The sequence below is a fragment of the Gopherus flavomarginatus genome, chromosome 18 (genome assembly GCF_025201925.1).
Source record: "Gopherus flavomarginatus isolate rGopFla2 chromosome 18, rGopFla2.mat.asm, whole genome shotgun sequence".
Lineage (NCBI taxonomy): Eukaryota > Metazoa > Chordata > Testudines > Testudinidae > Gopherus > Gopherus flavomarginatus.
Genome location: NC_066634.1, coordinates 23979993 through 24001808, shown reverse-complemented (window position 1 = coordinate 24001808; position 21816 = coordinate 23979993). Strand labels below are relative to the sequence as shown.

At 68.5% G+C, this 21816-nt stretch overlaps 3 protein-coding genes across 5 annotated transcripts; 2 read left to right on the top strand and 1 right to left on the bottom strand.

Annotated features, from left to right (window-relative positions):
• Nucleotides 1-112: 112 nt before the first annotated feature.
• On the top strand, nt 113-8688 carry BCKDHA (branched chain keto acid dehydrogenase E1 subunit alpha). 3 transcript variants are annotated; one of them, XM_050928562.1, is made up of 9 exons: nt 113-209; nt 2421-2600; nt 3592-3678; nt 4483-4591; nt 4892-5053; nt 6249-6455; nt 7122-7263; nt 7355-7526; nt 8201-8688. In XM_050928562.1, exons 1-9 carry the CDS (start codon nt 126-128, stop codon nt 8369-8371), a joined length of 1314 nt encoding a protein of 437 aa, XP_050784519.1. In that variant the 5' UTR covers nt 113-125; the 3' UTR covers nt 8372-8688. The 3 variants fall into 3 exon arrangements, with proteins under 3 accessions (XP_050784519.1, XP_050784521.1, XP_050784520.1); XM_050928564.1 differs by lacking the exon at nt 113-209 and adding an exon at nt 1681-2112; XM_050928563.1 differs by lacking the exon at nt 113-209 and adding an exon at nt 2158-2344.
• Nucleotides 8689-10754: 2066 nt separating this feature from the next.
• Nucleotides 10755-19552, bottom strand: B3GNT8 (UDP-GlcNAc:betaGal beta-1,3-N-acetylglucosaminyltransferase 8). The gene is made up of 3 exons (XM_050928573.1): nt 19364-19552; nt 13013-13108; nt 10755-12189 (listed from the first exon to the last, which is right to left on the bottom strand). The coding sequence occupies exon 3, from the start codon at nt 12166-12168 to the stop codon at nt 10957-10959; it is 1212 nt and encodes a 403-aa protein (XP_050784530.1). The 5' UTR covers nt 12169-12189; nt 13013-13108; nt 19364-19552; the 3' UTR covers nt 10755-10956.
• On the top strand, nt 16764-19927 carry LOC127036973 (basic proline-rich protein-like). The gene is made up of 2 exons (XM_050928259.1): nt 16764-16916; nt 19406-19927. Exons 1-2 carry the CDS (start codon nt 16764-16766, stop codon nt 19925-19927), a joined length of 675 nt encoding a protein of 224 aa, XP_050784216.1.
• Nucleotides 19928-21816: the final 1889 nt, after the last annotated feature.

Genomic DNA, 21816 nt, shown 5'->3' with positions numbered 1-21816 from the left:
GGGCGCGGGCGGAGTCGGTTGCTATGGTGATGGTGGCCCGTGGAGCCCGGGGCTGGGGGCGGGGTCACTGTTTCCATGGTGACGGGAGGGGCGGGCAGCGGGGCAGCCCCGCCTTCCGCTCCAAGATGGCGGCGGGCTGGGGGCTGCGGCGGGGCCTGGAGCGGCTGCTGCGGGGGGGCCCGCGGGGGGCCCGGGGCCTCGGCGCCGCCGTGAGTGGGGGGCGGGGGGCGGGCTCAGGGCGCTGGGTCCCGGGCGGGCTCCGAGCCCCCCGCCTCAGGTCCCGGCCCCCCCCGGGCCGCTCCTGCGGGGGGATGTGGGGGCTGAGCCCCCCCCCGTGGGGCCGCTCCTGCGCGGGGATGTGGGGGCTGAGCCCCCCCCATGGGGCCGCTCCTGCGGGGGGATGTGGGGGCTGAGCCCCCCCCCCGTGGGGCCGCTCCTGCGGGGGGGATGTGGGGGCTGAGCCCCCCCCATGGGGCCGCTCCTGCGGGGGGGATGTGGGGGCTGAGCCCCCCCCCGTGGGGCCGCTCCTGCGGGGGGGATGTGGGGGCTGAGCCCCCCCCCCGGGGCCGCTCCTGCGGGGGGGATGTGGGGGCTGAGGCCCCCCCCGTAGGGCCGCTCCTGCGGGGGGGATGTGGGGGCTGAGCCCCCCCATGGGGCCGCTCCTGCGGGGGGGATGTGGGGGCTGAGCCCCCCCCATGGGGCCGCTCCTGCGGGGGGGATGTGGGGGCTGAGGCCCCCCCATGGGGCCGCTCCTGCGGGGGGATGTGGGGGCTGAGGCCCCCCCCGTAGGGCCGCTCCTGCGGGGGGGATGTGGGGGCTGAGGCCCCCCCATGGGGCCGCTCCTGCGGGGGGGATGTGGGGGCTGAGCCCCCCCATGGGGCCGCTCCTGCGGGGGGGATGTGGGGGCTGAGCCCCCCCCATGGGGCCGCTCCTGCGGGGGGGATGTGGGGGCTGAGGCCCCCCCATGGGGCCGCTCCTGCGGGGGGATGTGGGGGCTGAGGCCCCCCCCATGGGGCCGCTCCTGCGGGGGGGATGTGGGGGCTGAGGCCCCCCCCATGGGGCCGCTCCTGCGGGGGGGATGTGGGGGCTGAGGCCCCCCCCATGGGGCCGCTCCTGCGGGGGGGATGTGGGGGCTGAGGCCCCCCCCATGGGGCCGCTCCTGCGGGGGGGATGTGGGGGCTGAGGCCCCCCCCATGGGGCCGCTCCTGCGGGGGGGATGTGGGGGCTGAGGCCCCCCCGTGGGGCCGCTCCTGCGGGGGGGATGTGGGGGCTGAGGCCCGGCTCGGAAGGGGGAGGGCGCTGGGGGGGGCACGGGAGGGAGGGTTGGGGCTCAGGGCCAGGCCTGCTTGTGGGGTTTCCCAGCACCCAGCTGACTTTTCCTGGGGGGCGTGAGGGGGATGTCGAGGGGGCAGGTTCCCTGTTCCTGAGGGTTTGCTGGGCCCTGGCTGCTCCGTTCTGGGGGGCGAGGGCAGGGGGCCGGAGCCCGTCTCGGACGCCGTGCTGGTAGCAGAGACGAGGGGGGTGAGGTAACACCTCTTATTGGCCCCACTTCTGGGGAGGGAGACGTTTTCGGAGCTGGCCGGGGCCCTGCCCAGCGCTGTGCGGCCCCGCAGCCCGGCGCTCTCACCCGCCCGCTTGGGCCCATGACAGCGCCTTGCACCCGTCCTTGTGTTCACTGTGGGCCGTTCTCCCGGGACGCTGGCTGGTCACGCTCTGGCAGACGGGTGCTGACAGCTGGCGGGAGCGGGGGGATTGACGTGTCAGCCCTCACGGCCTTGAAGGAACATAAACAAGGACATGGTGTTTGTTCACTCCACCCTGCCCGGGCCCCGGATCCAAGCACAAAACAGATTTAATCAGCTGTTCAAACGGCTCTGGGGCCTAGCGAAGAGAACGGAAATCCCCAGGCCTCCTAGCACAACCTTGTCATGCTCCCCACCTGCCACGGACCCGCCTCGCAGAGTCGTGTGTGGCCAAAGTGAAGGGCGCCCCAAATTGATTCGTGGAGGAAACTTCAACAAGGGCTGGCTGTCAGCTTCTGGGCTTCTCCAGGCCTGAGCTAGCTGGGAAAGGGGCACCCGTGTCGTTGATATCCAGCTGATTACGCCCATGGTGTGTGCATGCAGCAGTTTTAGATTTACTAAGCTTAGAAACCCAGGGCAGGGACTGTCTTTGTTCTGCGTTTGTGCAGCACCTGGTGCCTGTTGGGCCGGCCCATGACTGGGGCTCCCCGGTGCTGCTGCAATACAAAGAATACAAATCATAATCGGTTAAGCAACTTCACTGGCAAAGCCCTGAGTGCACCCAGCCCGCAACACGTCCCTACATGTGCGGGACCCGGTGGGTACGTGTCACTCCCGTGGTGCCACATGGAGGAGAGCGATGCTCTCCCGCCTCACCTGGTCCTGTCCTCCCCTCAGCACGTACTCCGGCAGCAGCAGGAGTTCACCTCACTGGAGGAGAAGCCGCAGTTTCCTGGAGCCTCGGCCGACTTTGTGGACAAGCTGGATTTTATCCAGCCCAATGTGATCTCAGGGATCCCCATCTACCGGGTCATGGACCGGCAGGGGCAGATCATCAACCCGGACGAAGATCCCCAGGTGAGCACGAGACCCTGGCAGGATTGTGGGGTGGAGCCCAGATCCCATCTCCTCCACCCCGCCCATGCAGGATTGTCCTCTGGGCTGTCCCCCACAGCTGGACACACGGCAGGGCAGGATGCACCTAGTCTGTCCCCCAGTGTCGTGTTAAAACACAGTTCTCCTACCCCTATTCCCCTGCGTTTCACCCCATTGCTCCCCACCTCCCTGCATGGGGCTGGACCCTGGAATGTCTGCTGGCCATTGCCATGACCCCTTGTGACGGATTTACACACCAGAGCAGCGCCTCCTGCTGGCCGTGTCAGGGATTAACTCTCTCATTGTGTTCTCCCCTTAAATATCTCCCAGTTCTATAGTCCAGCCACTTCGCCGGTGGTGGTTGGGGGGGGGTGGGGGGAGAATACACCAGGGCCAACCCCCTACTGCGGGTCCTGGCCCAGGGACCCTGTAGCTAGCAGCCTCCTGCTGCCTCTCCTTAACTTCACCAGAGCTGCTTCAGTTCTCGGCGGCCCCAGCACCTTCGCCCTCCTCTCCGGGCCTCCAGCCCGCACGTCCCAGCAGCCGGCCAGCCGCTCCCCTGGTCCCTGCCAGCAACTGGGCTGTCCAAGGAGCTGCCTCCCTGCAGCCGGGCGCAGCCCCCTCTCCTCCAGCTCCCTGCAGCAACTGGCCCTGCTGCCCTGCCCCTGCCTTTTATGGCAGCCCACTGGGCCCTGATTGGCTGCTCCCCGAAGCCGTCTCTGATTGGCTGCCCCCCCAGGCTTCCCTAGGCTGTTTTAACCCCTTCCCTGCCAGCCTGGGGCAAACTCCCCATCCCACCCCCCAATCTACCTGGCTGGCGTGGCCATCGCAGCGTCTCCCAGGCGTGGGCTCGTCTGGGCTCCGTGGCTGAGTCGGGCTCTCCCGTGGTGACCCCTGCAGCCCCCAGCGTGTCACCATTGCTGGGTGTGGCAGGCCCCGCGCTGACCCGGCTCCTCACCCTCTTCCGCCGCAGCTCTCGCAGGAGCAGGTGCTGAAGTTCTACAAGACCATGACGCTGCTCAACACGATGGACCGGATCCTGTACGAGTCGCAGAGGCAGGTGTGTCGGCTCAGGGGCTGCGGTGCCGGCGGGGCTGGGGGGCGGAGGACGGGGGGGAGCACCCTGGCGGCTCTGACCCGTCTCCTGTCCCACGCTCCGGGTGACACTCCCCAGAGTCGCCTTGCTCATGGCTGTGTCGCGGTGCCGACTTCTCCGGTGCGTGAGCCCTGTAGCCCCCGCTGCCTTCGGCACTTCCCAGCCAGCCTGGCCCATTCCGGAGTCGGCCCTTTGATTTCAGCTTCCCGCCTGAGGTACTCGGTGCTTGTCCTCACTGATGTTTTCCCCCGTCGCGGGATCCTTAATGTGTTTTAGGGCGATTAGCTCGCGGCAGCATTAATTTACCACAGCACAGGGCTGGGAGCCAGGACTCCTGGGTTCTCTCCCCAGTTCTGGGAGGGAAGTGGGGTCTGGTGGTTACAGCAGGGGGCTGGGAGCCAGGACTCCTGGGTTCTCTCCCCAGCTCTGGGAGGAGAGTGGGGTCTGGTGGTTAGAGCAGGGGGCTGGGAGCCAGGACTCCTGGGTTCTCTCTCCGGCTCTGGGAGGGAAGTGGGGCTAGTGGTTAGAGCAGGCGGGCCTGGGAGCCAGGACTCCTGGGTTCTCTCCCCAGCTCTGGGAGGGGAGTGGCGGGGCCTAGGAACCAGGACTCCTGGGTTTTATTCCTGTCTCTGCTGCTAACTCTGTATCCCTGCTCAAGGCACTTCCCTGTTCCGTGCCTCTGTTTCCCCCACCATGATGAGGACACTGCTCTGTGCCCACTCCTCGCGCTGCACCCCCACGGTTACTAATGCCGTGTTCCTTTTCCAGGGCAGGATCTCCTTTTACATGACGAACTACGGGGAGGAGGGGACGCATGTGGGCAGCGCCGCGGCGCTGGATGACGCAGATCTGGTGTTCGGGCAGTACCGGGAAGCAGGTGAGGGCGAGTCAGCCTGGGTTCAATGCCCCTCGTCCCAGCCGCCCAGCCTGCGGGGGGGGGCTGTTCCATGCACTGGTCACTAGGGGGCAGTGTAAAGCAGCCTGCCCATAGGGGAGCACACGGATGCCTCCGCCTGGGGCCCAGGGACGCCGGCTAAGGCCCAGCAGGGCGGGTCTGCTGCTGATTTCCAGCCCCTCCCATGTGTGGTGGCTCTGACCCTGGGGGTGGCGGTGCCGTGGTGGGGGTCCCTGACCCCACCTCCCTGCTGTAACCTGCCTGCGGTTCTCTTGGGCCCAGGCGTGCTGATGTACCGGGGTTACCCCCTGGACCTCTTCATGGCCCAGTGCTACGGCAACGTCAGCGACACCAGCAAAGGGCGCCAGATGCCGGTGCACTACGGCTGCAGAGACCGGCACTTCGTCACCATCTCGTCCCCGCTGGCCACGCAGATCCCCCAAGGTGAGACCCTGAACCCCTCGGGTGCCCCACAGGCTGTCGGACGGCAGCCACCTCCCAAAGGGCCTGGGGGGAAATCCCTACCCAGAGCCCCCTGCTAGCCCAGCGCCCAGCCCTGCCGGTGCCCCTCACTCCTGACCCGCAGCCCCTGCTAGCCCAGCCCTGGCAGACACACAGCCCTGCCAGTGCCCCTCACTCCTGACCCGCAGCCCCTGCTAGCACAGCCCTGGTCCCCCCAGCCCTGCCGGTGCCCCTCACTCCTGACCCACAGCCCCTGCTAGCCCAGCCCTGGGCTCCCCCCAGCCCTGACAGACACACAGCCCTGCCAGTGCCCCTCACTCCCGACCCGCAGCCCCTGCTAGCCCAGCCCTGGCAGACACACAGCCCTGCCAGTGCCCCTCACTCCTGACCCGCAGCCCCTGCTAGCACAGCCCTGGTCCCCCCAGCCCTGCCGGTGCCCCTCACTCCTGACCCACAGCCCCTGCTAGCCCAGCCCTGGTCCCCCCAGCCCTGCCGGTGCCCCTCACTGCCGACCCACAGCTCCTGCTAGCCCAGCACTGGGCTCCCCCTAGCCCTGCCGGTGCCCCTCACTCCCGATCCACAGCCCCTGCTAGCCCAGCCCTCGCCCCCCGAGCCCTGTCGGTGCCCCTCACTCCCGACCCGCAGCCCCTGCTAGCCCAGCCCTGGCCCCCCCAGCCCTGCCGGTGCCCCTCACTCCCGACCCGCAGCCTCTGCTAGCCCAGCCCTGGGCTCTCCCCAGCCCTGCCGGTGCCCCTCACTCCCGACCCACAGCCCCTGCTAGCCCAGCCCTGCCCCCTGCAGCCCTGCTGGTGCCCCTCACTCCCGACCCGCAGCCCCTGCTAGCCCAGCCCTGCCCCCTGCAGCCCTGCTGGTGCCCCTCACTCCCGACCCGCAGCCCCTGCTACCCTGGCCCTGGCCGACACGCAGCCAGCTGTCTGCCAGCCCATGTTTCATGGCTGACACTCCTTAGCCTGACCCCATAGCCTGCTCCGGGGCTCCCCCCAGCCCCCTTGGTGCCCGTTAATCCCAATCCGCAGCCCCTGCTACTCCAGAGTGGAGCCTCACGACAGGGCCCAGAGCAGAGCCCTGCCCGCCTGGCTGGCCGGGGGCGAGGGAGGCTCTGGGCCGGTCTCCCAAGCCCTCTGCACTAACCCCTCCCCTGCCACTCTGCCCGCAGCCGTGGGGGCCGCCTACGCCTTCAAGCGGGACAATGCCAGCCGGGCCGTGATCTGCTACTTCGGGGAGGGTGCGGCCAGCGAGGGTGACGCCCACGCCGGCTTCAACTTCGCCGCCACCCTGGAGTGCCCCATCCTCTTCTTCTGCCGCAACAACGGCTACGCCATCTCCACGCCCACCTCAGAGCAGTACCGCGGCGACGGCATCGGTGTGGGGCCGGTGGTGGGAGTTGGGGCTCACAGATCCAGGCCGGCACCCCGTGCCAGCCACCCACTAGACTGCTGTGACCCTGCCTTGTCTCTGAGGGGTCCCCAGGCACACACTTGGGGTGCAGACCAGTCGCCCACCCTCCAGTGAGAGCTGGAGCCCGCTGTCCGGCTGCCCAGCCCCGGGGCACAACCCCTTCCCACTCCTCCGTCCACCCCTCTGCCCCCCGTTGGGAAGCCAGGCCGCGCCCAGCCCAGCAGACACCCCCTGCGGTGCCCCTCACTCAGTCACCATTTGGGGGGGTCCTGGGCTCCCCAGCATGGGTCAGCTCCTCCCTTCTCACCGCTGGGTCTCTGCGTCAGGTGACTCAGCTCGTCACCAGGGCGACCCCCCACCCCGTTCTCCTGGCAGGGGTGGCCCCGTGTCTCAGGTGATGCCAAGGCAATGGCTGGGCACTTCAAGTCAACGACTCGCCAGGGCGATTCCTTTGCCACCAGCCAGTGGCGCGTCGGCCCGGCTCCTGTGTGGGGTTTGCAGCTGGAGAGCCCGGGGGCCCCCCCAGCACCCTGCAGTGCACAGAGCCCCCCGTTGGGCACGGGGTGGGGAATCGGAGGGAGGGGCTGGCCCTGGGCTCAGCGCGTGACCGGCGGCGTCTCTCCACCCCCAGCGGCCCGGGGCCCCGGCTACGGGATCATGTCCATCCGTGTGGACGGGAACGACGTCTTCGCCGTGTACAATGCCACGCGGGAGGCCCGGCGCCGAGCCATCGCCGAGAACCAGCCCTTCCTCATCGAGGCCATGACCTACAGGTGGGGGGGCCCAGGGGCGGGGCCATAGGGATGGGACGGGGCAGCCCAAATAGGGGGCGGGGCTCACACCTTGATCCTCCTCCTCCCCCAGGATTGGGCACCACAGCACGAGTGACGACAGCTCGGCCTATCGCTCGGTGGACGAGGTGAACTACTGGGACAAGCAGGACCACCCCATCTCCCGCCTGCGGCACCACATGGTGGGCCGAGGCTGGTGGGACGAGGAGCAGGAGAAGAGCTGGAGGAAGAAATCCCGCAAGAGGGTGAGTGAGGGGGGTCCCCCCCCCGGGACCCCTCAGCCCAGGCTGCCCACGGGGCTCGGCTGGCGCCCGGTGTAGGGAGGCTGGGGAGAGCGACCCACTCCCGGCTAGGCCCGAGCTGGCACCCTGGAGGTTAAGAGGAGGGGAAGGCTGGGGGCCAGGACTCCTGGGTCCTGCCCAGCTCGGGGAGGGGAGTGGGGGCTAGTGGGCAGAGCAGGGGGATTGAAGCCAGGACTCCTGGGTCCTGCCCAGCTCTAGGTGGAGGCGGGGCCCACTGAGCAGAGCAGGGCACATGGGAGCCAGGACGCCTGGGTCCTGCCCAGCTCGGGGAGGGGAGTGGGGGCTAGTGGGCAGAGCAGGGGGATTGAAGCCAGGACGCCTGGGTCCTGGCCAGCTCGGGGAGGGGAGTGGGGGCTAGTGGGCAGAGCAGGGCACATGGGAGCCAGGACGCCTGGGTCCTGGCCAGCTCGGGGAGGGGAGTGGGGGCTAGTGGGCGGAGCAGGGCACATGGGAGCCAGGACGTCTGGGTCCTGGCCAGCTCGGGGAGGGGAGTGGGGGCTAGTGGGCGGAGCAGGGCACATGGGAGCCAGGACGCCTGGGTCCTGCCCAGCTCGGGGAGGGGAGTGGGGGCTAGTGGGCGGAGCAGGGCGTTGGCTAACGCTGCCTCCTCCGTCCAGGTCATGGAGGCCTTTGAGCAGGCAGAGCGGAAGCTGAAGCCCAGCCCGCAGCACCTGTTCTCGGATGTGTACTGCGAGATGCCCTTGCACCTGCAGAAGCAGCAGGAGGCGCTGGCGCGGCACCTCCGGCTCTACGGGGAGCACTACCCCCTGGAGCACTTCGAGAAGTGACGCCCCGCGGGGGGGGGAGCCTGCACACCCCGCCCCCTCCTGCACCAGGGAGCACCCAGCACCTGCCTCGATTTCCCCCGGGCGTGAGCAAGTCCTGGGGGCGCGGTCACTGGGGCAGCGGGAATTCCTAGCTCGGACAGAGTGCCCCCCCAGGCGTCACGGAAACCCCATCTCCGGGATCTCCTCCCCTCCCGCAGGCTGGCGGGTCCCCTCGCTGTCCTGCCTGCGGCCTCCCCAGCCCAGAGTCGGGGCGCCCGTGGCCCCGGTGGGCAGGGAGGGGACAGCTTGTCCCTGGAGCTGGAGGGAGCTGCCCCCAGGCAGGGGCAGGGAGCCACTTCACTGCGCAGGCTGGGCACGGAGCTCGGCCGCAGCTGGGAGACTCGGGCGAGCGGCACCATCTACCCTGCGTCTGCCTGCCAGCCAGGGGGGACTCGCGGGGGGTCTGAACCAGGGCAGATCCGGTCCCACGCTGGGCAGCCCCCGGGCCCCAGGCTCTGTTACACGTAGGCTAGTCGGGGGCAGCGCCCATCGTGCTTTTACACAGGGGGCTGGGAAATCCGGCTCGGCCTTGGAGCCAAGTGGCCCTGGGGCCTGGCGGGTCAATAAACTTCCTCTGTGCTAAGAGCTCCCGTCTCGCGTCCCCTCGTACCCGGGCAGCCGGTTCCCCCCGGGTCACAGCCTCCGACACAGCCCTGGCCTCAGGGGGTGGGGGTCCCGACCCGAGGAGTCTCCGCTCCTGGCCGGGGTTAGCAGGCGGGTCAGGGTGGCACATGGGAGGGGGGGCAGGTTGCTGGGGTTGGAGGTGGCAGGAGCCCGGGGCTGGGCCTCCCAGAGGGGGAGCGTCTCCTACCTGCACCAGGGGGAGGGAGCAGATCCGAGCCCAGCCTGGGGCACTAGGGGGACCCCGGGCCGAGGGGACCGCCCCCGCCCGAGCAGCAGTGGGGGTTACGGGGCCAGCACGGGGCGCCCCCTGCCAGCGGGTTAGAGGCTGCGCTGCCCCTGGGGAGAGGTGACAGTGTGTAACTGTCAGTGCAGCCTCCAGGGGGCGCTAGCGGGGGGGTGACATGCAGGGGGCGCATGGGGCAGGTTTGCCCTTTGCCAGAGCGAGACTAGTTCACACCAGGGACCAGCAGCCAGACCTGCCCCCACAGCCACAAATCCCCCCCCAGCCCTGCCAGTGCCCCTCACTCCCGACCCGCAGCCCCTGCTAGCCCAGCCCTGGGCTCCCCCCAGCTCCGCTGGTGCCCCTCACTCCTGACCCGCAGCCCCCTGCTAGCCCAGCCCTGGGCTCCCCCCAGCTCTGCCAGTGCCCCTCACTCCCGACCTGCAGCCCCCTGCTAGCCCAGCCCAAGGCTCCCCCCCCAGTCCTACCAGTGCCCCTCACTCCCAACCCGCAGCCCCCTGCTAGCCCAGCCCAAGGCTCCCCCGCCCAGCCCTACCAGTGCCCCTCACTCCCGACCCGCAGCCCCTGCTAGCCCAGCCCAAGGCTCCCCCCCCAGCCCTACCAGTGCCCCTCACTCCCGACCTGCAGCCCCCTGCTAGCCCAACCCAAGGCTCCCCCCAGCTCTGCCAGTGCCCCTCACTCCCGACCCGCAGCCCCCTGCTAGCCCAACCCAAGGCTCCCTCCCCCAGCCCTGCCAGTGCCCCTCACTCCCGACCCGCAGCCCCTGCTAGCCCAGCCCAAGGCTCCCCCGCCCAGCCCTACCAGTGCCCCTCACTCCCGACCCGCAGCCCCTGCTAGCCCAGCCCAAGGCTCCCCCCCCAGCCCTACCAGTGCCCCTCACTCCCGACCTGCAGCCCCTGCTAGCCCAGCCCTGGGCTCCCCCCAGCTGTGCCGGTGCCCCTCACTCCCGACCCACAGCCCCTGCTAGCCCAGCCCTGGGCTCCCCCCAGCTCCGCTGGTGCCCCTCACTCCTGACCCGCAGCCCCCTGCTAGCCCAGCCCTGGGCTCCCCCCGCTCTGCCGCTGCCCCTCACTCCCGACCCGCAGCCCCCTGCTAGCCCAACCCAAGGCTCCCCCCCCAGCCCTGCCAGTGCCCCTCACTCCCGACCCGCAGCCCCTGCTAGCCCAGCCCAAGGCTCCCCTGCCCAGCCCTACCAGTGCCCCTCACTCCCGACCCGCAGCCCCTGCTAGCCCAGCCCTGGGCTCCCCCCAGCTGTGCCGGTGCCCCTCACTCCCCACCTGCAGCCCGCTGCTCGCCCAGCCCTGCCCCTCCCCAGCTCTGCTGGTGCCCCTCACTCCTGCCCCGCAGCCCCAGGCTCCCTCCACAGCCAGGTCTGCTGCACTCAGTGGCTGGCCAGGGTGGGGGCAGACGGGGAATTGCACAGAGTGGGGCTGGGTTGAGGAAGTGCCGCTCCATTCGCCCCCCTGCCAAGCAGCGAGACCACAGTCTGGCCAGACGCTCTTTAATGGCCCCTCCGGGAACGACAGAGCCGTGCCCCCCACCCCAGGCACAGAGCTCCCGCCCGGTTCCATGCCCTGTGCCCGGCTCGGAGCAGGGGGGCCGGGGAAACGCAGCGGGAGGGAAGAACCGAGCCCTCGTTTCCGTTCTCTTGCCCTGCCGGTGCCCCCGCCACCCCCCCAGCTCAGCATTTCAGCTGGGGGTCGTGCAGCTGCCGCCACAGCCGCAGGGTCTGCTGGGGGCTGCGGCGATGCACCAGGAAGAGCTGGCGGTGCGCGCAGGGGTCGGCCCGGTCCTTCTCGGCGATGTCGAAGGTCTGGAACGCGGGGTGGGCCTCGGCCCGCACCCCCAGCGCCTGGAAGCACAGCCCGGCGTAGACGTCGTCGATGGGGTACAAGGCCACGTGCTGGGCCACCAGGAAGAGGGCCGGGGCCAGGCGGCCCGAGAAGATGTAGCCGCCCCCGCCGGCGTAGGCCGGGTACGGCCCGGCGTAGAAGGACTCGGGGATGTAGTACTTGCTGCTGGCCTGGCGGAAGGGGGCGGCGTGGGCCATGACCTGCCCCATGTAGAGCGCCTGGGCCCGGCGCCCGGGCAGCGCCCCCAGGTACGCCAGCACCCGCGGCGTGTTGATGAAGACGTCATCGTCGCCCTTGAGCACGAAGCGGGCGGAGGGGCAGTGCGCCAGCGCCCAGCCCAGGAAGAGCACGTCCTTGAGGGTCAGGTTGAAGAAGGTGTCCTCGAAGTCCCACACCAGGACATCGCCGTAGGCCCGGCTCTCGTAGGCGACCAGGCGCCGCAGGTCAGGCTGGTGCTGGCCGTGGGCCGCGCCCATCAGGAAGAGGGTGCGCACCGGCCGCCCCCCGTGCTCCCCCTCCCGGCCCCAGGTCTCCCGCACGGCCTGGCGGGCAGCGAAGTTGCCCGGCACCGATTTGATGGCCAGCAGCAGGAAGGTCCGGTTGCCGGCGCACTTGTGGGGCTGGTTGACCAACAGCGGGAAGCTGCGGCATTCGGCGTGCAGCACGAAGCGCCGGTGCTGCTCCGGGTACGAGGCGAAGTCGCTGATCTCGGCCGCCGCGGCCGGCCCGTCCCCGCAGCCCCGCGTGCCGTTGGCCGGGCCCCCCTCCAGCGCCCGGAAGAGCCCGTGCTGCTGGCGGTTCCAGTAGGCGTCCGCCTCGGGCACGGTGCTGCGCAGCCGTTGCAGCGAGGCGTTGAGCCGGAGCGGCAGCCCCGCCAGGTCGTCCCCCAGCGGCTCGGCCAGCGGGTTGGGAGTGGTGGGCCAGGCGGGCTCAGGGGGGAGCAGGCCCTCGGGCTGCTCCAGGCTCCAGTCCATGTAGGCCTTCAGGGCCAGCAGCGTCAGCAGGGCCAAAGCCACCGTCAGCAGCTTGGTCCCCTTCATGGTCCTCCGCCATCACGGAGCCTGCAAGGGAGGAGGAGGATTTTCTGTTGGTAGTTTGTGTCCTTAGAATGAAGGCTACAGACTAAGGAGAAAATCACGCAGCATGTGCTACATGTAGGGCTGGGGGGCCGTCCAGCCCCCTTCTGAACAGCAGAAAGGAAGGGCCTCCTGGGCCACTGGGAGAGACGCGGCAGCCAGAATCTCTCTGGGACTGGCTGAGTTCAAGGCAGGGAGGGCCTGGGAGGCTCACCACTTGGCTGTAGGGTCAGATAGGTACCAGCAGCCCCCGGTTGCTTTTCTTCTGAATCGAACTCGATGTTGCCAATCAAACCGCCGTGTGTGACCGAGGAAGGGCTGTTAGGAGAGGAGCGTGAGGGCCGCGGCTGTCAGGGGAGGGGGCTCGGGACAAGGGAGCTGTGGTCAAATCCCGCCCGGGGTGATTCAATGAAAGAACCAGATAAAGGAGGAGAAGGGCAATGTCAGAAAACGAGCCCTCGTCAAACCATTGACCACAGCCCCATGCTGCAAAACTCACTGGGGAACCGGGGGGGCCTCGCCAGGAAACTGTCCTGCCAAGACTTCCCCAGAGCATCGTGTCGCGACCAACGGGCCGGCTGCTCCCTACCCGTGAGCAAGGGAGCTGGCCACTAGATTGAGCCCGACTGGCGGGATGGGGGTGTGGGGGGGTGATTAAATACATATGCTAATTGTTGTATCTCCAGTAACTGCGGCCTGTTGCCTTTCCCCCCCCCAGAAAGATCCCATGTATCTCTTATACTCATCCCAGCCCCACGGAGAGGGGGTGGTTAGGAAACAGGGCTGGGAGGACTGGAGGGTCTCTCACCTGCATGACCGCGATCAGTTCCCGCCGGCAGCAGGACTCTTTCTAGCTTTGTGGCGTGCGGACGTGTTCCCCCCCAGAGCTGGCTGCATCTCCATGCTGGGGAGAGAACCACAGGAACAAAAGATTAGCCGAGGAGCCCCCCCGTGCAGGCGGGCGGGGATGATGCAGAGGGGCGGCCAAGGAGCGAAGGGGGAATGGCAGGGGATGAGGAGCTCGTGGTGCTCTCGGGCAGCAGGCTGAGCTGTGGAGCTCCCGGCAGTTCCCCTTAGAAGCCAGGCAGCATTTCACTGGGAGCGAGATTCCCTTGGTCCGGTGCCTTCCACCCGCCCTGACGCTGCCTCCCCGGCTGTCCCCTCCTCCCAGGGCCCACAGGGCTGTGCTGGGAGCGGGAGGGCGATTGCTTCCTGCCCTGTGCAACCAGCCGCCTGCCCTGGTTGCCTGGACAGTCCAGAGCATGTGGCGCTTAGCTGAAACCCCTCCAACGCATCATCAGGGACCTACAACCCATCCTGGACAATGACCCCACACTTTCACAGGTCTTGGGTGGCAGGCCAGTCCTCGCCCACAGACAACCTGCCAACCTGAAACATATTCTCACCAGTAACTGCACACCGCACCATAATAACTCTAGCTCAGGAACCAATCCATGCAACAAACCTCGATGCCAACTCTGCCCACATATCTACACCAGCGACACCATCACAGGACCTAACCAGATCAGCCACACCATCACTGGTTCATTCACCTGCACATCCACCAATGTAATATATGCCATCATATGCCAGCAATGCCCCTCTGCTATGTACATCGGCCAAACTGGACAGTCTCTACGGAAAAGGATAAATGGACACAAATCAGACATTAGGAATGGCAATATACAAAAACCTGTAGGAGAGCACTTCAACCTCCCTGGCCACACTATAGCAGACCTTAAGGTGGCCATCCTGCAGCAAAAAAACTTCAGGACCAGACTTCAAAGAGAAACTGCTGAGCTTCAGTTCATCTGCAAATTTGACACCATCAGCTCAGGATTGAACAAAGACTGTGAATGGCTTGCCAATTACAGAACCAGTTTCTCCTCAACTACTAGAACAGGGCCTCATCCTCCCTGATTGAACTGACCTCGTTATCTCTAGCTTGCTTGCTAGCATATATATACCTGCCCCTGGAAATTCCCACTCTGTGCATCTGAAGAAGTGGGTAGTCACCCACGAAAGCTCATGCTCCAAAACGTCTGTTAGTCTATAAGGTGCGACAGGACCCTTTGCTGCTTTTACAGATCCAGACTAACACGCCATTGAAATGGGGTGAAACGCACCCAGAAACCCGACGTAGTAGAGACACCTCCCCTGAAAGCCTGGGCAAGACTCCACAGCCCTGCCCGCTAGGATAGCCCAGGGGCTCAAACGGGGGTCGCCAGCTGCCAGCCTCCACCCCAACCCCCGCTTGCCTCCAGCCTTTCCAGTGGTGTTAAATATCCAGACACGTGTCTAGCGGCGGGGGGGGGGGGGGGTCGCACTCAGCGGCTCGCCTGCGCAGGGGTCACCAAGACAAAAGGTTGAGCCCCGCCGGGCACTCGGCCAAGCCCGGGTAGCGGTCCCGGAATTGCTCACACGGGGCAGCGGCCATGGAGCGGCTGGAACCCGGGCTGAGGGGCAGCGGGTGGAGCCCACCAGAGAGCAGGTCCCGGTTCGGTTTGAAGCAGCTGGGAGGCCAGAGGACCCCAGACAAATGGGACCCGAGTCCAATAGTCGCTGGGCTCCCCCCCCCTTTCCGCTCGACTCCCCCAGGACTCGGCTTGGCTCCAGACGCTCCCTCGGGGGCTGTTCTCTGCCGTCCGGCAACGCTGCCCCGCGGTGCCCAGAGAAACGCAGCGGGGCGGATGCGGGGGACACCACGGTCCCAAAGAAACCCAGAAACCCTCGTGTGCAGCCCTCGCTGCATGGCCGGGCCGGGCCGGGCCGAGCCGCCGCATCAGCCCGTGCAGGGCGGGCCGGGCACGTAGCAGGACCGCGCCCCGCTCTGTGATTCAGCTTCCTCTCGGCCTCAGCTCTGGGCTGGTAACCGACGGGCTCCCAGGCAGCCGCCCCCGCTGGTTTCCCTCTTCCCGCGGCCTCCGCCGGCCTCTGTCGCGCCTCCTGCCCTAGTCACGTACCTTGTTTAGCACAAAAGTCCCGTTTCCAACCCTCTGATTCACCGACCTCCCCGCTCCCCCCGCGTTAGTGACTCGCGTCGGGCCAGGCGCTGCCCCGCTCCACGCGCGGCCTTTCGGGTTCCCACGGTTAGTGTTCAGGGGTCACTTCACTTCGTCCCTAACCTGCTCCAGGTCGGCGCAGCCCGACGCACGGATCCCGCCCCGCAGCCTCCCGCAAAGGGCCCCGAGCCCCGTTTGGCTCTCAGAGGAACACGCCAACTAGCCGCCCTGTGGCCGATGGCGCTCGGCTAAATCCTGCCTTTAGCCCGACTCTGCCCAGAGCCAAACCGGCCAGAACAGGCCCTTCTCCGCAGCGAGCGGCGCCGCCCTCCGCCTTGGGTTCCCCTGCTGCCCCCAGGCCCGCGCCAAGCCCGTCCGCGAGCGGCACTGCCCCCCGCGAGCACACGGTCACCCCCCCCCCGACGGGGCAGCGGCTCAGGGGGGCCGACACGCTCGTCTAGCGGCCCCCGCCGGCCAGCCACACCCACCGTCGCCTCCCTCCTCGCTTTGCCGGACGCCCCCTTTGCTGCAGCGGGACTGAGACCCCTGGGGAATCCTCCCGCTAATAACGCCCAGGGGCCAGGCTGTACAGGAGACTTTCAGGTGTGATGGGACAGTGTGCTAATTGTATCTCCAGTAAACGCGGCGTGTCGCCTTTCCCCCCCCCCCAAAGATCCCGGTGCTTCCGGTAACATACCAGCCCCACAGACGGGGTGGTTAATGGAGGGGAAGGGCCTCAGTTTTCCCATCTGTACGAATGGGACCAATGCCGCTGAGCCCCCGCCCCCCCGACCGCACCAGGAGATCCGCCGCTGAGCAGCGCCGGAGCCGAGCTGCGGTTGCTGACCCTGGCGAGAGCCCAGGGAAGGTTTCCAGGCTGGGCTGAGGGCAGGACCCCGGCTCTACGGTTCACGAGGGGGCTTGTCCGAGCGTGGCCCCAGCTCTCCTGCACGGAGCCCGGGCTGACGGGGAACTGCCGAACCGGGGCTGAGCCCGCCCCAAGCTCCGGGTAAGCGGGACCCTGGGAATAGCCACCGCGAAGGCGACGTGGCACCACAGAGGAACGAGCGACGGGCCCGAACGACACACGATCCGGCCCAGCCCCGGGAACGTCGGAGCAGCTGCAGGCGGGCCCAGCCCGTGGGGACTGGCGGCTGCTGGAACCCGGGGCCGGGCCGGGCTGCGAGAGCGTCGCCGGGACCATTGTCACCAAGTGAGTTCAGCTGAATCGGTTATCAGCAAACTACCGACCCGCGATCCATTAGCCCTGGGTCGCTATTACCCGACCTAACGTGCTGGCCCCAAGGGCAGACGCTTCCGCCCGGCCACGCCCGGCGCAGGCAGCACCCATGGGTGGCGTCCACCTCCTCCAGGTCCTGCTGAGCAAGGCCCCGGGCAGCACCTCTAGCGAGTGGCCCTCAGCCCCCCAGCCCTTCTCATGGGGCCGCGAGCTCCCCAGCCAGGACCCTGCTCCCCTTCCCCTTCCTCAGCCGGCCGGACAGCCAGCCCCCAGCCGGGCTTCCCGGGGGCAGAGCCGCTGTCCCGGGCTGCGGGGAGATGGGGGTCCCAGAGCCCGGACTCCGGCTGCAGGGCCCTGGTGAGCGCCAGGAGCCTGAATCAGCATCCCCGGCCGTGCCGCCCACGTGGCCAGAGCGCCGGTCGCCTGCCGGGCCCCGGCCCAGCGCCTGCCGCACCCCGCCGGGAGAGGAGGTTTGCAGCGCACTGGCCGCCCCTTTGCTTCCCCCCCGGCGGGACCCTCACGGCAATTAGCAGCTTCATCAAGGCAACCCCGGCCGGAGCGCCCGGCCCGGCCCCTCTAACCTGGCTCCTTTCCCAGCCCCGGGATCTTCCAGCCGCTCCTGGAGCCACAGAACAACCCCGGAGCTTCCTGGCCGGCGCCTCGCAATGCAGCCGCGGTGGGTTGGGCTGAGATGGGGGGGCTGAGAGATTCCTCCCGCTATCCGCCCTATGGAGGCCCCCCCCCGGAGCGACTGGCAGCTCGGATTCCCCCGCGCTGGCTCTGGGGGAGCTGGGAATAACGGCCCGGGCAGGGGGCCAGACAGGGTCTCCGCCCCGGCCAGGACTGGCAGCCCGCGGGCGGGAGCCATCGCGGAGCAGAAACCCAGGTGCAATGGCCCTGGACTGGGACAATCCGTTCACTCCGTGCGCGACTCAACACAGGGCTTCCTCCCCGCCTGGCGCGGCCGCTCCCCTCGCTGGGCTAGGCCGGTCCCTGCGAATGGACAATCTCCCGCCGACGCCTGCCTGGGAGCTCCCTTCGCCCGGCAGCGTCACAGCCCCGGCAGCTCCCCGGGGAGCTGGGAGCTCGTTCTGGGGGAGCAGGACGGGGCCGGGGGGTGCCTTGGACTCATCTCCGGAAAGCCAGCAGCACATCGCTGGTGGGACCTGCCTGGCCGAGAGAATCGGTCGGGGAGAGCAGGGGCCACACGTTCATAGGCGCTGGCTCAGGACCGTATTTCCTGGCAAATTCTGACCGGTGCTGAGCACACAGATGGGGCCAGTGAATAGAAACGCCCCCCCCCAGGACCAAAGGTCCATCCAGCCCAGGGTCCTGCGGGTGCCAGGTGCCCCAGAGGGAATGAACAGAGCAGGGCGGCTATGGAGTGACCCATCCCGTCGCCCCTTCCCAGCTTCTCTGGGACACAATCATACAATTTCATGGACTCTGGGTGGGGGCAGTTTCCGTTTGTTCCGGGATTGGCCTGGCTACAACTGACCCTCTACGAAGTGGAGGCATAAACCTAGCGGCTAGACAGAGCCTCAGCCCCACACTTTTGCCTTCCTCCTTCCTCTCAAACGTGGAACTAAAAAGCACCAACAAAAAAGTTTTCAGTTAAAGTGTCAAGTTGCCCAAACACTGGGGCAGGACCGGCAGCCCCCAGGCGTAACGGGATCTCCTGCCATCTGACTCTCCAGCCTCCCTGACCTCTGGGCGGCTTTTCATGCCATCCACCACCACGTCCTTCCCAAGCGCCTGGGCCCCTTCGCTGGAGGCTCAGAGAACTGCCCCCCTTGGTCTGCTGCTCCCAGCAGAGGCCCCCCCCTCCCAGCCTGCAGCAGAGAGACCGGCTGGCGGGGGAGCGAGAGCCCTGGGGGCCCCCCAGGACTGTGGAGAATCTGCCCTTTACTCTGCATGCTCCTCAATGCCCCATCTGTACAATGGGCACAACAGCCTGAGGGGCTGGGAGGGGAAATCGGTCAGACACTCGGTGACTGCTCCTCCCCCCCCCCAATAGCAGCCCTGGACTGCGCGTCCGGAGTGAGGGGCACCGGCAGGGCTGGGGGGGATCAGAGCTGGGCTAGCAGGGGCTGCAGGTGGGGAGTGAGGGGCATCGGCAGAGCTGGGGGGGAGCCCAGAGTTGGGGTAGCAGGGGCTGCGGGTAGGGAGTGAGGGCATCGGCAGAGCTGGGGGGAGCCCAGAGTTGGGGTAGCAGGGGCTGCGGGTCGGGAGTGAGGGGATCGGCAGAGCTGGGGGGGCAGGGCTGGGGTAGCAGGGGCTGCGGGTCGGGAGTGAGGGGATCGGCAGAGCTGGGGGGGCTGTAGGGATGCTGATGCAGCCCTGGGGTGCCAGCACTGGTGGGGGCTGGGGATCAGGTCTCAGCCCCCCCCGTCCCCCAGCAGGGCTAACCCGTCTGCTGCTCAGCTGGGCAGTGGGGGGGAGTCCAAGGGAAGGTTTGGGGGTGGCGGGGGGGTTAGCGCCTCGCCCCGTCTCTCAAAGCAGCACCGGCCTGTAGCCCTCGGCCGTCCCAAGGGCCAAGCTCCCCCGGCCCGGCCCGGCCCGGGACAGGGCACGTCCCCCGCACCATGCGAGCGCCAGGCCTGCGGGCGGCGGGGAAAGGGGCTTGTTTCTGCCCCCGCCAAAGGCCGCCAGGAGCCCACGGAGAGGGGCGCAGGCCGGGCCTCATTTTCCCTCCGGGTTGATCGATTCCCACCTGCGGCCCGGCCAGAGCCGCCGCCCGGCTCCGTCCCAGGCTGGCAGCCCCCGAGCTCCCGCCCGAGAAACCCGCCCTGGCTTCCCAGGAAGACGCGTCTGAACGCCCGGCTGGGCCAACCTCTTCCCCGGGGGCTCCAAGCCCTGGGCCAGCGCCCCAGGCCCCCCACCCGCGGCAGGAGCAGCCCCCGGTCCCCCCGCTCACCTCGGGGCCATTCGGCTCCTCCCGCGGGTTCTGCGCTGCCAGGCTCCCGCCCCGGGCCGAGCGACGCTCCCCCGGGCCCCAATCCACGTGTCCGGGTCTCCGGGGGTCCTGGCTGGTTCTGCTGCTCCAGACGCACCCGGCTCCCCTCGGAGTCACGTCCTAACCTGGGGGCTGAAACCGGCCCCGGCCCCGCCGCCCGCGGGGAGCAAACGCGAAGCGACGCGCCAGCCCCGCACGGACCGGGCGGCCCTGCCCACGCACAGGCAGAGGCGGGTGGAGCCTGTCAGCAAAGCTCCCGGCCGAGCTCATCTCCCATCAAATATTCATCGAGCTGAGGCGGCTCCAGCTCTGCAGGAAACGCTCCGGCCCCGGCCGGCTCCGCCGAGCGCCAGAAACCCACCCGGGGCGCTGCCCCCACCCGTGACGCGGCTCCCGCCACACCCCGGCTCCGCCGAGCGCCAGAAACCCACCCGGGGCGCTGCCCCCACCCGTGACGCGGCTCCCGCCACACCCCGGCTCCGCCGAGCGCCAGAAACCCACCCGGGGCGCTGCCCCCACCCGTGACGCGGCTCCCGCCACACCCCGGCTCCGCCGAGCGCCAGAAACCCACCCGGGGCGCTGCCCCCACCCGTGACGCGGCTCCCGCCACACCCCGGCTCCGCCGAGCGCCAGAAACCCACCCGGGGCGCTGCCCCCACCCGCCACGCGGTTCCCATCACACCCCGGCTCCGCCGAGCGACAGAAACCCACCCGGGGCGCTGCCCCCACCCGCCACGCGGTTCCCGCCACACCCCGGCTCCGCCGAGCCCCAGAAACCCACCCGGGGCGCTGCCCCCACCCGCCACGCGGTTCCCATCACACCCTGGCTCCGCCGAGCGCCAGAAACCCACCCGGGGCGCTGCCCCCACCCGTGACGCGGCTCCCGCCACACCCCGGCTCTGCTGTTTGGTTCAGTGGCTCTCAGCCCCCCCCACTTCCAGCTCCCGAGCGAGGCGCCTGCCCGGGCAGGTCTGTGGCCACCGCCTGCCCCCCTTTGTCTGAACACGTTTCGGGCGGGGGCGAGAAGAGATTCGGTTTGGCCATCCAGGGAGCCGGGAGAGTCTCCTCCGGGCCGGGCCGGGCCGGGCGCAGCTCCCGGGCCCCGAGGCTGAGATTCCTGGGCCGAGTCCTGGCCGTTGCGGGTTCTCGCCCGGCGTCCGTCCCCATCCCCGTGGCGTCAGGGCCCTCCCGTGTCAAAGCAACGGCAACGTTCCTGCCGGGTTTCTGCCTCTGACCCCGCTCTCTTCTGGGGGTCAAAATCTAGCCTGGGGCCTCGCCAAAGCACATGGCACAGGAGGAGCCTTGCTCTGTGGGGAAACTGAGGCAGGGAGCGAGGCGAGGGCTCGCTGAGGACGACAGAGCCCGGGGGCCTTCCAGGGGCTTCGCGGGGTATCCGGGGCCGGGGGCAAGGGCAAAGCGGAACCAATTGGCTGCCACCGAGACCCTCCCCGGCTAAACAGCGGCTCCTGCCCCCGGCCTGCGCTGGCGCCCCATGGCCATGTGCGATCAGGAAGGCAGCCAGTGGGACCGATCCTCACCCAAGGAGCAGGGGAGGGGGGCGGGAGAAAGGGCTGTGAAATCACAAAGAGGACAGAGAAAGCGAGTAGGGACGTGTCACTTCGCCTGACACACCCACCGGCGTCACCCGGTGCCACGAACAGGCGGCAGGTTGAAAACAAACCGAAGGAAGGACAGAAACCTGTGGAACTCCTCGCTGGGGGATGCGGTGATATAGAACTGGGTTCAAGAAAGAACGCGATCGGTCCCTGGAGGACAGATCCCTGAATGGCTCTTAGCCAAGCTGGTCAGGGCCACAGCCCCACGCTCTGGGTGGCCCTAAGGTCGGACTGCCCCAGGCCGGCTGGATCATTGGGTAACTGCCCTGGTCTGTTCATTCCCTCTGGAGCAGCCAGCGCCGGCCACGCTGAGAGACAGGACCCCAAGCCAGCTGGACCGTGGGTCTGACCCAGCCTGTTCCCCATCCCTTGAGGGCTTCAAATCCAGAGCTGGGGGAGACGCTTCAGCCAAACACCCGTCCTGCCAGAGGGGCCGCTGGGCGAATGCCCCGACCCGTGTGACACGGCAGGTCCAGGCAGGGACAACCTGGTGGCCCACTTCCCCCCGGGGTGGCGAGACGAGGCCGGCTACCCCGGGGCCTCTTAGCCTGGTCACGGCAATGCAGCCAGCATCCCGCAGGAAACCCCCCCTTCTTCCTAATGCAGCCTGGCCCCCCCACCTGCCAAACTGACCCAGGATCAGTCCCCAACCCACCGGCCTCCGACAGCCTGCCAAGGCCACGAGAACTCGCTGGCCGGGGGCCGGTTGGGCTGTCATCTCCCCCGCCCCCGCCCAAAACCCCCTAGGGCCCCACATTCGGGAGCCGGCAGCGCAGTGAGTTACGAGGCCTGTGGCTG

What these genes read in the sequence shown, in the direction of transcription:
- BCKDHA (XM_050928562.1), top strand. Translation starts at nt 126, where the DNA reads ATGGCGGCGGGCTGGGGGCTGCGGCGGGGCCTGGAGCGGCTGCTGCGG. An exon ending in ACCCGGACGAAGATCCCCAG is followed by an intron (nt 2,601 to 3,591) that starts GTGAGCACGAGA and finishes CTTCCGCCGCAG; the next exon opens with CTCTCGCAGGAGCAGGTGCT. An exon ending in GGAAGAAATCCCGCAAGAGG is followed by an intron (nt 7,527 to 8,200) that starts GTGAGTGAGGGG and finishes TCCTCCGTCCAG; the next exon opens with GTCATGGAGGCCTTTGAGCA.
- B3GNT8 (XM_050928573.1), bottom strand. Translation starts at nt 12,168, where the DNA reads ATGAAGGGGACCAAGCTGCTGACGGTGGCTTTGGCCCTGCTGACGCTG.
- LOC127036973 (XM_050928259.1), top strand. Translation starts at nt 16,764, where the DNA reads ATGGGGGTCCCAGAGCCCGGACTCCGGCTGCAGGGCCCTGGTGAGCGC. An exon ending in GCACCCCGCCGGGAGAGGAG is followed by an intron (nt 16,917 to 19,405) that starts GTTTGCAGCGCA and finishes CTGCGCTGCCAG; the next exon opens with GCTCCCGCCCCGGGCCGAGC.